This window comes from Salmo salar, chromosome ssa22 (genome assembly GCF_905237065.1).
Source record: "Salmo salar chromosome ssa22, Ssal_v3.1, whole genome shotgun sequence".
Taxonomy (NCBI): domain Eukaryota; kingdom Metazoa; phylum Chordata; class Actinopteri; order Salmoniformes; family Salmonidae; genus Salmo; species Salmo salar.
Window position 1 is genome coordinate 5216461 of NC_059463.1, and position 14563 is coordinate 5231023.

The 14563-nt window shown below is 43.5% G+C and overlaps 1 protein-coding gene across 1 annotated transcript in view; it reads left to right on the forward strand.

Annotated features, from left to right (window-relative positions):
* The window catches only part of LOC106582667 (rho GTPase-activating protein 15), a 64894-nt gene that overhangs the window by 48431 nt on the left and 1900 nt on the right, over nucleotides 1-14563 (forward strand). Inside the window, exons 10-22 of the mRNA XM_014165943.2 lie at nucleotides 680-814; nucleotides 2132-2233; nucleotides 2479-2540; nucleotides 2650-2737; nucleotides 3091-3186; nucleotides 3670-3768; nucleotides 3876-3993; nucleotides 4143-4262; nucleotides 8773-8871; nucleotides 9718-9795; nucleotides 10117-10170; nucleotides 10883-11014; nucleotides 11192-11297. Of these exons, the coding sequence (XP_014021418.1) occupies nucleotides 680-814; nucleotides 2132-2233; nucleotides 2479-2540; nucleotides 2650-2737; nucleotides 3091-3186; nucleotides 3670-3768; nucleotides 3876-3993; nucleotides 4143-4262; nucleotides 8773-8871; nucleotides 9718-9795; nucleotides 10117-10170; nucleotides 10883-11014; nucleotides 11192-11297 (1289 nt within the window). The remainder of the gene's footprint in view (nucleotides 1-679; nucleotides 815-2131; nucleotides 2234-2478; nucleotides 2541-2649; nucleotides 2738-3090; nucleotides 3187-3669; nucleotides 3769-3875; nucleotides 3994-4142; nucleotides 4263-8772; nucleotides 8872-9717; nucleotides 9796-10116; nucleotides 10171-10882; nucleotides 11015-11191; nucleotides 11298-14563) is intronic.

Here is a 14563-nt window from a genome sequence, read left to right on the forward strand (position 1 = left end):
TGTGTCATAGGCAGTGGCAGCAGCCTCCTGTCTCTCAGCCCATGTGAAGTGGAGTGAAACAAAGCTGATCAAAACAGAACTGGGTTAGTTTACCATCTGGCTCAGTATCAACAGAGAATAACAGAGCATTAAGGGACTTCACTGTTCTGGGCCAGTGACCCCTGGGGTGTGTGTCGGGGTATGGCACAGTGTGTGTGTGTGTGTGTGTGTGTGTGTGTGTGTGTGTGTGTGTGTGTGTGTGAGCGACTCTGCCAAACATTTGACATTTTAGTCATTTAGCAGACGCTTTTCTCCAGACCGACTTACAGGAGCAATTAGGGCTAAGTGCCTTGATCAAGGGCACATCGGCAGATTTTTCACCTAGTCGGTTCGGGAATTCGAACCAGTGACCTTTCACTGGTCCAACACTCTTAACCACTAAACTACCTGCTGCCAAACTCACTATGAGAAGGGTCCATATCAAATGGCTTTAAGCAGGTTCTGGATAGCAAAAGATAGTCTGTAAATCAAATACAACAAATATACACACAGTACACTTGGGAGTGTATCACAGTTTTGGCAGTCTTTTTTTCTTGCTGATGCCGTGCCTAACCCAGTACTGTAGGTCTCCATTTTTTTTGTCTGATACGCACACACAGAGTGAATAACTTGTCTTCCCCTCTGTGTTGGTGTCCTGTAGAGTATGCAGCGAGCAGTATCCTCAGACACCATCAGTACAACAGCCTTCAGTACGGAAAACAAGGAGGCCCTACTGCGTCATGAGACAGAGCAGCTCAGCCACTCACGATCCATGATACTGCTTGAAAACGGCAAGGTACTGTACAGGCACGCACAGAGGCAGGCAAACACACACACACACACACACACACACACACACACACACACACACACACACACACACACACACACACACACTACACATGCACACATGAATAAGCATACAAACAGAAAAACACAGGCTCACAGAGGGGCATCATGCACCTCAAAAATCTGAGGGGCCACTAAGTATGTGTGGATGGTTTTGGGTTGGCCCGGAGGGGGAATATGCCCCATATCCATAAGGAGGAGAAATTTTGCACTTCAAACACCTGAAACAGCTTTTTTCCTGCAATCTAGACCCATTATCATTATGCTTAATTCTATGTAAAAAAAAAAATTGGGTAAAATATTGAAAATAATGTGAGTCTTATTCAGTACATTTAGTTATTGCTTGGTTTTTTAAAGTCTACCAACCTTGCCAGCAGACATGCAAGTTAAGATAGTTAGACAAGCTAGCTACTTGAACTTGATTGATTGCCTGAAATTGTCACGCCCTGACCTGAGAGAGACGGTTTATTTCTCTATTTTGTTAGGTCAGGGTGTGGGGTGGGCAGTCTGTGGTAAATTTCTAAGTTCCATTCTATGTTTTCTATTTCTTTGTGTTGAGCCGAGTATGGTTCCTAATCAGAGGCAGCTGTCTATCGTTGTCTCTGATTGGGGATCATACTTAGGCAGCCCTTTTGTCCACCTTCAGTTGTGGGATCTTGTTTTTGTACTGCTCAGTAAAGCCTGCAGACGTGACGTTCGTTTTGCGTTGTGTTGTTATTTTGATTAGTGTTCTGAGTTACAATAAATATCATTATGAGCACTTTCCACACTGCACCTTGGTCTACTCCTTTCGACGATTGTCACAGAAATGTCTTGGTAGCTAGTTATGAGGTTGGGAGATAAGAAACCTATCTGGGCTAGCTAAAGCCAACTTCATAAAATTGCTAGGTGGCTAGTAGTATAACAGAGAAACAACAACATTAACACATTTAAATTACATTATTTATTTATTTTTTACAGGACAAATCTGAGGGGGCATGTGCCCTCTATGGACATGATGCCTCTGGGTGCACAGCAGGGGAGGAGGCCTCATAATAATGGCTGGAACGGAGTAAATGGAATGGCATCAAACATATGGAAATCATGTGTTTGACGTATTTGATACCCTTCCACTTATTCCACTCCATTACCACGAGCCCGTCCTTCCCAATTAAGGTGCCACCAACCTCTACTCAAACTAATGCACACAAGCAAGCAGAAACACGCACACACACATAGACACTATATCTGTCTAGATGTAACAGTCTGTATGTGGTGTTCCTAGCTGGATCAGCAGTGCAGAGACTGCTCCTATCCTGTGACCAGTGTGGTGGTGGAGCCTCCCTCTCCAGCCAGCTCTCCAGACAGCAATGACAGCTCCACACCAGTGAGAATCACACCTTCTACCTTCCTCCTCCATGTCTCTTCTCCACTGTCCCTGTTGTCCCCTGTCTCCAAAGGCCATCTGCCTCACCCACTGCTACTGCCCCCACTATCTCATGCCCCACTCTACCCTCCTCCCCCACCCAATGTCTCCATGTCTCCACTGACCCTAATGTTCTCACTACTAGTTAGCTATCACTCTAATGTCTCTATAACACCATCAACTCTCCCCATCTCGCCCATCCCCAGGAGTTGGAGAAGGCAGGTCTGCTGAATAAGACCAAGATAGCAGAGGGAGGCAGGAAGCTGAGGTAAGACAGGCTCATCTTGGAGGGATTGATGTTAATACTACATGTAAGATGGAGTTTTTTCTCAGTCCCAGGAGTTTTTCTTGACCATGTGACTTGGTGTATGTTTTAGGAAAAACTGGAATCCATCCTGGGTGGTTCTGGTTGGGAATAGTCTGGTTTTCTTCAAGGATCCCAAATCTCAGACCCCCTCCAGCTGGGTAAGACAGTGTTATCCACCTTGAAACACATAAACCCACAAATGTTTGATAACATGATAACTACAGTTAACAATATATTAGTCTCCCATGACAGATTGTTAATATACCGTCACTGTCTTATGAAAACCTTGTAACAACATTTTGGCCCAACATTGAAAGCAGTAACTCCCCGCAATGTGTATTTAATGACTCTAGTACCAAGAAAATGTATTCAAAATAGCTTCTGAAGTTTCATAATCATCCAACAGTGACAGAAAATCTGTAGCTGGCCAGCTGTGTTTCTGGGTTCCCAGATTATAAGTGTATCACTTATAATAATGATTGTGTGTGTGTGTGTGTGTTTTTTTCTCCAGAAACCAGGGAACAGTTGTCCAGAGAGCAGTGTAGACCTAAGAGGAGCTCAGCTACAGTGGGCCAACAATCTGTCAAGCAAGAAGAACGTCTTCAAGGTCAGATACACACCAGGAGGGAGGGATGGAGTGGAGTAGGAAGGGAGGGAGTCACTTTCCTAGCATATCCCCATTCCTCTACATTTCACAATGTCCCTCAAACCACCATTTTTTTGTTTGGATATAATTTAAATTACATTTTTAAGACACTTTATTTCACCCTGTATTTTGGGGAAGTCAAATGTGGATATTTTAGTCCTACTGAAATTTTGAGAGGAAGTTGTGTATGTGTTGTAGCTGTGTGCACCAGAGTTGGAGCCAATTCAATTTCAACTCAGTCAATTCAATATGCCTTAAAAATTCAACTTTAAGAATTGAAAATCACCATTCGTTCTCACTGCAATTTAAATTCATTTCCCGAATTGACTGAATGGAAATACAATTTTTGGGAGAAGTAGCATACACCACAAGAAGTACTACACTGCCTAGGAAGTAGTGTTTGATTTGGGACTAACCCATGGTATTTGTCTGTCTGTGTGGTAGCTGAGGACGGTGACAGGGAATGAGTTCCTACTGCAGTCAGAGACAGATTCACTGATTAGAGAGTGGTTCAACACCATCCAGAGTGTAATCGACAGGCTGGTGAGTCTCACTTTGTGTGCGTTTGTGTGTGTCGGGGGGGGTCCTTTTTTACGATCAAAAACCAAAGACATCTGGCACCAGTTGAAATTCTCTTCTCTGCTGTGTAGAACCGTGAGAATCCTCTGGAGAATGTCCTAATGTACTCTCTGAGGAAGGCGGGCAGTGTGGAGATGTTGGACCAGAGTGGAGACGAGGAGGACAGTCGAGGGGGATGTAAAGCATCACGTGAGTCTCTCCTCCATCCACTGCTCCAAGGGTGCTGTTCTTGTGCTGTGGCTGACCATGTGCTTCCTCTGGTGGTGCACTCCCTCCTCTCTTTCTCTTGTTCTCCCTCTCTCCCCTTTCTCTCATTCTTTCCCTCCCTCCTGCTGCAGTCCCTCGCTCTGCCTCCAACCTGGAGAACACAGAGAGGAAGCGTGCTCGGAGCAGACTGAAGAAACTCATCCTGAAGAGACCTCCACTACAGATCCTACAGGAGAAAGGACTCATCAAGGGTAAGATCACTGACTGTCTCTCTCTCTCTCTCTGTCTTGCTCTCTCTCTGACTGAGATCACTTAGAGAGTGAGATCACATAGGGGTAAATCCTAAACGACCACACATCGCACCGAATGTTGATCTGCCGTTCATTCACCATGCTTGGTTTGCAAATTACAACCAGCACTCTGTTCAGAGGTGCTAAGTCCGCTCGGCTGGCAAACGGTATTGCGGCGTCCGAGCCTAAAATACCTATAGTGCAGTCAAAAATGTGATTTCCTGGGTTTTAAATGTATATCGTACCAGTCAAAAGTTTAGACACACCAACTCATTCAAGGGTTTTTCTTTATTTTTACTATTTTCTACATTGTAGAATAATAGTGAAGACATCAAAACTATGAAATAACACATATGGAATCATGTAGTAACCAAAAAAGTGTTAAATAAATCAAAATATATTTTATGTTTGAGATTCTTCAAAGCAGCCACCCTTTGCCTTGATGACAGCTTTGCACACTCTTGGCATTCTCTCAACCAGCTTCATGAGGTAGTGGAATGTATTTCAATTAACAGGTGTGCCTTGTTAAAACTTAATTTGTGGAATTCCTTAACCTCTTGGGGCTAGGTGGGACGCTAGCGTGCCACCCGTGGTGCACTCCATCAACAGCAGGTGCATTTCAAGAGCGGCAAATTTGAATCCAAATAAATGTCAAAATTCAAATTTTTCAAAAATAAAACTATTTTACACCATTTGAAAGATAAACATCTCCTTAATCTAACCACGTTTTACGATTTCAAAAAGGTTTTACGGCGAAAGCATAAATTTAGAGTATGTTAGGACAGTACATTTACAAGAGTTGTGTGTAATGTTTTGTCAAGTCAAAGACAGGGTCACCAAAACCATAAAACCAGCTAAAATGATGCACTAACCTTTTACAATCTCCATCAGATGACACTCCTAGGACATTATGTTAGACAATGCATGCATTTTTAGTTCTATCAAGTTCATATTTATATCCAAAAACAGCGTTTTACTATGGCATTGATGTTGAGGAAATCGTTTCCCTCCAATAACCGGCAGTCAAGTCAGCGTCACAAATTAAATAATTAAAATTAGAAAACATTGGTAAAATATTATATTGTCATTTAAAGAATTATAGATTTACATCTCTTGAACTCAATCAACTTGCCAGATTTAAAAATAACCTTACTGGGAAATCACACTTTGCAATAATCTGAGCACTGCGCCCAGAAAAATACGCGTTGCGATACAGACTAGACGTCATGTTGGGGAGATCTAAAATCGAAAATACTATGTAAATAATCCATTACCTTTGATTCTCTTCATCAGATGTCACTTCCAGGTATCACAGGTCCATAACGAATGTAGTTTTGTTCAAAAAAGCTCATCATTTATGTCCAAAAATCTCCGTCTCGTTAGCACATGATGTAAGCCAGCCGGACTTCTCGTCATGAACGAGGGGAAAAAATATATTTCCGTTCGTTCAAACATGTCAAACGTTGTATAGCATAAATCATTAGGGCCTTTTTTACCAGAACATGAATAATATTCAAGGTGGACGAATGCATACTCTTTTATAACGTATTGGAACGAGGGTACCCAACATGAACTCGCGCGCCAGGTGTCTAATGGGACATCATCGTTCCATGGCTCTTGTTCGGTCAGATCTCCCTCCAGAAGACTCAAAACACTTTGTAAAGGCTGGTGACATCTAGTGGAAGCAATAGGAAGTGCCAAAATATTCCTAAGCCCCTGTGTTTTTCAATGGGATAGGTTTAAAGTCAATACAACACATCAGGTATCCACTTCCTGTCAGAAAATGTCTCAGGGTTTTGCCTGCCAAATGAGTTCTGTTATACTCACAGACACCATTCAAACAGTTTTAGAAACTTTAGAGTGTTTTCTATCCATATATAATAAGTATATGCATATTCTAGTTACTGGGTAGGATTAGTAACCAGATTAAATCGGGTACATTTTTTTTATCCAGACGTGCAAATGCTGCCCCCTAGCCCTAACAGGTTAATGCATTAGCGCCAATCAGTTGTGTTGTGACAAGGTATGGGTGGTATACAGAAGATAGCCCTAATTGGTAAAAGACCAAGTCCATATTATGGCATGAACAGCTCAAATAAGCAAAAAGAAATGACAGTCTATCATTACTTCAAGACATAAAGGTCAGTCAATACGGAACATTTCAAGAACTTTTAAAGTTTCTTCAAGTGCAATCGCAAAAACTATCAAGTGTTATGATCAAACTGGCTCTCATGAGGACCACCACAGGAAAGGAAGACTCAAAGTTACCTCTGCTGCAGAGGATAAGTTTATTAACTGCACCTCAGATTGCAGCCCAAATAAATGCTTCACAGAGTTCAAGTAACAGACACATCTCAACATCAACTGTTCAGAGGACACTGCGGGAATCAGGCCTTCATAGTCGAATTGCTGCAAAGAAACCACTACTAAAGGACACCATTAATAAGAAGAGACTTGCTTGGGCCAAGAAACACAAGAAATGTACATTATACCAGTGGAAATTTGCCCTTTGGTCTGATGAGTCCAAATTTGCGATTTTTGGGGTACAGGTTAGTCGAGGTCATTTGTAAAGTGACTATGCATAGATAATAAACAGCGAGTTGCTGAAGTGTAAAAACAAAGGGGAGGGGGGTTAATGTAAATAGTCTGGGTGGCCATTTGATTAATTGTTCAGCAGTCTTATGGCTTGGGGGTAGAAGCTGTTAAGGAGTCTTTTGGTCCGAGACTGGTGCTCCGGTACCGCTTGCCGTGCGGTAGCAGAGATAAGTCTATGACTTGGATGACTGTAGTCTTTGACAATTTTTGGCCTTTCCTCTGACACCACCTTGTATATAGGTCCTGGATGTCAGGAACCATGGTCCCTGTGATGTACTGGGCCATACGCACTACACTCGGTAGCGCCTTATGGGCAGATGCTGAGCAGTTGCCATACCAGTTGCCATGCAACCGGTCAGGATGCTCTCGAATGGTGCAGCTGTAAAACTTTTTGAGGATCTGGGGACCCATGCCAAATATTTTCAGTCTCCTGAGGGGTAAAAGGTGTTGTCGTGCCCTCTTCACAACTGTCTTGGTGTGTTTGGACCATGATAGTTTGTTGGTGATGTGGACGCCAAAGAACTTGAAATGCTCGACCCGCTCCACTTCAGCCCCGTCGATGTTAATGAGGGCCTGTTCAGCCCTCCTTTTCCTATAGTCCACAATCAGCTACTTTGTCTTGCTCACATTGAGAGAGAAGAGAGAGGTTGTTGCCCTGGCACCACACTGCCAGGTCTCTGACCTCCTCCATATAGGCTGTCTCGTCATTGTCGGTGATCAGGCCTACCACTGTTGTGTCGTCAGCAAACTTAATGATGGTGTTGGAGTCGTGCTTGACCACGAAGTCATGGGTGAACAGAGAGTACTGGAGGGGACTAAACACGCACCCCTGAGGGGCCCCAGTGTTGAGGATCAGCATGGCAGATGTGTTGTTGCCTAGCCTTACCACCTGGGGGCGGCCCGTCAGGAAATCCAGGATTCAGTTGCAGAGGGAGGTGTTTAGTCCCAGGGTCCTTAGCTTAGTGATGAGCTTTGTGGGTACTATGGTGTTGAATGCTGAGCTGTAGTCAATGAACAACATTCTCACATAGGTGTTCCTTTTGTCCAGGTGGAAAAGGACAGTGTGGAGTGCGATTGCGATTGCATCATCTGTGGATCTGTTTGGGCGGTGTTCGAAATGGAGTGGGTCTAGGGTTTCCGGAATGTTGGTGTTGATATGAGCCATGACCAGCTTTTCAAAGCACTTCATGGCTACTGGCGGTAATCATTTAGGCAGGTTACCTTCGCTTTCGAAGGCACAGGACTATGGTGGTCTGTTTGAAACATGTAGGTTTTACAGACTCGGTCAGGGAGAGGTTGAAAATGTCAATGAAGACACTTGCCAGTTGGTGCACGGATGCTTTGAGTACACGTCCTGGTAATCAATCTGGCCTCGCGGCTTTGTGAATGTTGACCTGTTTAAAGGTCTTGCTCACATCAGCTACGGAGAGTGATCACACAGACGTCCGGAACAGCTGGTGCTCTCATGCGAAGCGAGCATAAAAGGCATTTAGCTTGTCTGGTAGGCTTGCGTCACTGGGCAGCTTGCGGCTAAGTTTCCCTTTGTAGTCCGTAATACTTTTCAAGCCCTGCCACATCAGACGAGCGTCAGAGCCGGTGTAGTAGGATATATATATATTTCCACACTATGAGGTTGGAATAATACTGTGAATTTGTGAAAATTGTGATAATACCCTTTTAGTGTAAGAACTGTTTGAAAAGACTGCCTGAAATTTCAGCCTGTTTTGGTACGATGGAATTTTGGCCTGACTGGTGAGATCACCTGATGTGGGTTCCTCTGTGTATCTCATGACCTCCGATTTCTGTATTGAATGTAAGTCACTGCAGAGAAGATGATCTTCAGTGTTCTAAATGCCCGTGTTGTTGTTATTTACAGACCAGGTGTTTGGCTGTTGTCTGGAGATGCTGTGTGAGAGAGAGAAGAACACGGTGCCTCGCTTCGTCAGGCTCTGCACTGAGACCGTGGAGAGGAGAGGTATAGCACGGAGGAGGGAGGGATGGATGGAGGTCGAGGGAGGAGGGAGGGAAATGCTGTGTGAGAGAGAGAGCAACACGGTGCCTCGCTTCGTCAGGCTCTGCACTGAGGCCGCGGAGAGGAGACGTACAACACAGCCCTATAGGATTTGCTAGGTTTATGTAAATCATTGATGCCAGGGTAACCTAGAGGTTAGAGCGTTGGGCCAGTAAAACAGTTGCTAGTTCAAGTTCCCAAGCCAACAAGGGGAAAAATCTGTTGATGTGCCCTTGTGCAAGCAAGGCACTTAACCCTAATTGCTCAAGAGTCATCATTGATAATGTCAGACCCTGGCTGTGACCCCACTCTCCGAAGGTGTCTAAGGGGGAGTTGGAATATGCAAAAAAAACACATTTCCGATTGAAATATGAACCACCTAATTAGTATTAATATTATCATTATTATTATTTGTTGCTAGTGTAACATGTAGTACCCGGGTGTTGTTGCCAGGGTTAAATGTAGTATGGGTGTTGTTGCCGGTGTTAAATGTAGTATGGGTGTTGTTGCCAGGGTTAAATGTAGTATGGGTGTTGTTGCCGGTGTTAAATGTAGTATGGGTGTTGTTGCCAGGGTTAAATGTAGTATGGGTGTTGTTGCCGGTGTTAAATGTAGTATGGGTGTTGTTGCCGGTGTTAAATGTAGTATGGGTGTTGTTGCCGGTGTTAAATGTAGTATGGTTGTTGTTGCCAGGGTTAAATGTAGTATGGGTGTTGTTGCCGGTGTTAAATGTAGTATGGGTGTTGTTGCCAGGGTTAAATGTAGTATGGGTGTTGTTGCCAGTATTACATGTTCTGTTGTGTGTTTCAGGTCTGGAGACGGACGGTATCTACAGAGTGAGTGGTAACCTGGCCGTAATACAGAAACTACGCTACCTAGTTAACCATGGTGAGAGAGAGAGGGGCAGGCTGAAGGAGGGGAGAGGGAGGGAGGGAGGGAGGGAGGGAAGGAAAGAAAGAAAGAAAGAAAGAAAGAAAGAAAGAAAGAAAGAAAGAAAGAAAGAAAGAAAGAAAGAAAGAAAGAAGGGAGGGAGGGAGGGAGGGAGGGAGGGAGGGAGGGAGGGAGGGAGGGAGGGAGGGAGGGAGGGAGGGAGGGAGGGAGGGAGGGAGGGAGGGAGGGAGGGAGGGAGGGAGGGAGGGAGGGAGGGAAATGGGCTGGGATCATAGCAACTTACTCTAGGTTGCTTAAATAACTGTTTGTTGATTACAGAGCGAGCAGTGACCACTGATGGACGTTATATGTTCCCTGCGGAGTTGGTACAAGGTAGAACTCAGACAAACTGGCAGCACATAGCTTTGAGCCAAATCTATGCATATGTTTGCAATGTCTGCATTTATGTAAAAACACATGTTTCTCTGCCTCTAAGCTTTCCAGCTGCTAGAAGTTTGTATATTGTGTTGCCTTTGCACAGACATGCTGAGTAAAATATCAGTTAAAGGTGCATCAGGTACTGTGTTCTTTACACAGTCTATTGGTGCCATCAAGTGGCTAAAATAGACTACTGTAGCTTGCATTTTTCTCCAGCTAGCCATTATTGCACTGCCTTGAATCATGACCAATGTTTCTCAATACTCCTCTAGAGTCTAGACAGTAGGGTCTAAACATTAATTTCACATTGGAAACTCTTGTAGTTACATTTGTAAACCCAATATCTTGTGTAACTGAGGATGGCTTGAGAAACGTTGTTCAGGATTGGATGGTTGGTTGTATTGGGGTAGCGTTCCCACAAGCTCTGTCTCTCTGCATTCTAACTATTGCCTTGTTTCACAGACAATGTATCTCTGCTACAGCTACAAGCCTGCCAGCCACCCTGTCTACCAAAAGCACAGTTTTAACAGTGAAATTCATGCATTATCTCTGTTTCCCTCCCATCCCACGCTACATTCCACTCCTTCCTCTCTCCAATCCCCTCCAATGCTCTCTTTCACTTCCTCCCTTCACCCCTTCCTCTATTATTCTCTCCTCCCACTAATAGAGAAGCTGAACCTGGACCAGAGTGAATGGGAGGATATCCATGTCATAACAGGTGCCCTAAAGCTTTTCTTCAGGGAGCTTCCTGAACCCCTGGTCCCTTATGGCTTCTTCACAGACATCGTAGAGACCATCAGTGAGTAGCTCCTGAATTCATGAATAAATCCTTCTTCACAGACATAGTTGAATGGATTGATGGATTGTTTGATGGATTGACTAAAGAATGAATGAACAAACCAACAAATGAATGTGTCAAATGAGACAGTAAGCCATCCAGAGTCTAATATATTTGTCCGGATGTCTGTGTGTCCAGAGATGTCAGACTACTTGGACAAAGTGGACCGTCTGAAGTGGCTGGTTCTGAGCATGCCTCCTCCCAACCACGACACCATGAAGTTCATGTTCAGCCATCTCAAACGGTATGAGACCACTCCTCAATCTGGCCTTGTCCCTTATCTGCTTAACTGCGGTGTAGAAGACTGACAACTAGATGGCGTAGTGTCCTCAGCCTTGTTCTCAGCGGTTGCCTTTCGATATGTGTTCTGTGAATGAACAGTGTGGACTCGAGAGTGCTGTGGGTCATATACTGTGGGTCATGGAGTGAGATGTTTAAACTCTGATGGATCAAGGAATCAGTCACACAAGTAAAATAGATACTCTTCTGTTACTTTATGGTACTTCCACAGAACTTGAGAGTGACTGTTTATGTTGTGTTAGTGAGCCTGATGTTTGTGCCAACATGTAGCTCCCATGGATCTGTAAGTCAGTCACCGTGTCTCTGTTTCACTGTCATTCCTCTCTCTCTCTCTTTTGCTCTCCCTCTCTCTCTGGATCTCATTTTCTCATCTCCTCCTCCCCCCATCCTCTCGTCTCCCCCCCCCCCTTCCTCCCCCCTCTCATCCCTTCCCGCCTCCTCTGGGATCTCTGTGGCTTGTCTGCTGGAAGGAACAGCAACACCACTGCCGCCACCACTGGAACCTCTCTCCTCCATTCTCCCTTTATTTTTTCTTCCCTCGTTCTGTCTCTTTTTTCCTATCCTTTTTTAATGTGGAAGTTTTGAGCAATTGCTGGCTGCCTCTGTGGCTTGGTGGGAATGGCATTTTTAGAAGAATGCCTCATGCTGTGGCTTTAACCCATTCCTGAGTCGGTGTCTCCTCCACACACACACACACACACACACACACACACACACACACACACACACACACACACACACACACACACACACACACACACACACACACCCTAACCCCAAAACCTAACATTAAGCCTAAACGTTACACTAACTCCAAACCAACCCTAACCTTTAACCCCTTACACTAATTCTAACCCTAATCGCCCTAGAAATAGCCTTCATCCTTGTTGGGACTGTGGACTGGCAAAATGTCCCTAGTTGGTCAAATTTTTGTTTGTTTACTATTCTTGTGGGTACTTCTGGTATGGTTAAACATGTCCACGCACACACACACACACACACACACACACACACACACACACACACACACACACACACACACACACACACACTTGTGTGTTAAAGTAGTCAAAAGTTAAGTATTTGGTCCCATATTCATAGCACACAATGACTACATCAATCTTGTGACTCAAAACATTTGTTGGATGCATTTTCTCTTTGTTTTGGTTGTGTTTCAGATACATTTTTGCCCAATAGAAATGAATGGTAAATAATGCATTGTGTCATTTTGGAGTCACTTTTATTGTAAATAAGAATAGAATATGTTTCTTAACACTTCTACATTAATGTGGATACTACAATGATCATGGATAATCCTGAATGAATTGTGAAAAATTATGAGTGAGAAAGTTACACGATTCCAATAACAGGGCAGGTTAGCATTTTTGGTTGGGTATGATATTTGTGAGTCTGTCCCTGCCATTCCATCAATTGTTTTTCAATCTTTTTTTATTTTTTTTTAACTTATTTTGCTTTGGTAATTAGAGATGGAAGGGACTTCCATGCGATCATGGCTCTGTATAAAACTTTGTATTGCCGTGAAGTCATTTTGGACCTGGACTGTGAAGAGACCCCTGGTGGCATGTCTTGTATGGGGTATGGGTGTGAGCTGAATATTATTTGATTATGCACACAATCTGGAATTTTTGGCACAGTAATATTTCTCATAAAAACTGGAAGAGAAGCAGTTAATGTGTCATCAACCCTCAACCAGCAAAGACTTGCATGCATGTTGTTAATGTTAGTTCTGCATGTGCAGTGAAGGGCAAGGCGTGCTGCTCTGTTTTTAGCCAGCTGCAACTTTCCTTGGTCTTTCTTTCCTGCATATTACTGGACAGCAATCAAGATGGGACAAGGCCACAACAAGAACTACCAGTGGCGGTTGATTTTTGTGTCAAAAATCCATATACAGTGCGTTCGGAAAGTATTCAGACCCCTTTACATTTTCCACATTTTGTTATGTTATTCTAAAATGGTTTTTAAAAATCCCTCATCAATCTACACACAATACCCCATAATGACAAAGTGAAAACATGTTTTTAGAAAATGTTTGCGAATCTGACTGAGCTTGAGATCTGCAGAAAATAATGGGAGAAACTCCACAAATACAGGTGTGCCAAGCTTGTAGCATCATACCCAAGTACCAGTCAAAAGATTAGACACACCTACTCATTCAAGGATTTTTCTTTATTTTTACTATGTTCTACATTGTAGAATAGTTTGGGATGAGTTGGACTGCAGAGTGAAGGAAAAGCAGCCTGCAAGTGCTCAGCATATATGTGAACTCCTTCAAGACTGTTGGAAAAGCATTCCAGGTGACTACCTCATGAAGCTGGTTGAGAGAATGCCAAGAGTATGCAAAGCTGTCATCAACGAAAAGGGTGGCTACTTTGAAGAATCTAAAATAAAAAATATAATTTGATTTATTTAACACTTTTTTGGTTACTACATGATTCTATATGTGTTATTTCATAGTTTTGATGTCGTCACTATTATTCTACAATGTAGAAAATAGTAAAAAATGAATAAAAAGCCTGGAATGAGTATGTCTGTCCAAACGTTTGACTGGTACATTATATATACAGTACCAGTCAAAAGATTGGACATACCTACTCATTCAAGGGTTTTTATTTATTTTTTAACTTTTTTCTACATCGTAGAGGTTGGGTGATTGTGGAGGTCAGGTCATCTGATGCAGCATTCCATCACTCTCCTTCTTGGTCAAATAGCCCTGACACAGCCTGGAGGTGTGTTTTGGGTCATTGTTCTTTTGAAAAACAAATTATAGTCCCACTTAAGCGCAAATCAGATGGGATGGCATATCGCTGCAGAATGCTGTGGTAGTCATGCTTGTTAAGTGTGCCTTGAATTCTAAATAAATCACAGACGGTGTCACCAGCAAAGCACCCCCACACCATCACACCTCCTCCTCCATGCTTCACGGTGGGAACCACACATGCGGAGATCATCCGCTCACCTACTCTGCATCTCACAAAGACACAACGGCTGAAACCAAAAATATCAAATTTGGACTCATCAGACCAAAGGACAGATTTCTATCGGTCTAGTGTCCATTGCTCGTGTTTCTTGGCCCAAGCAAGTCTCATCTTATTAATGGTGTTCTTTAGTAGTGGTTTCTTTGCAGCAATTCGACCATGAAGGCCTGATTCACACAATATCCTCTGAACAGTTGATGTTGAGATGTGTCTG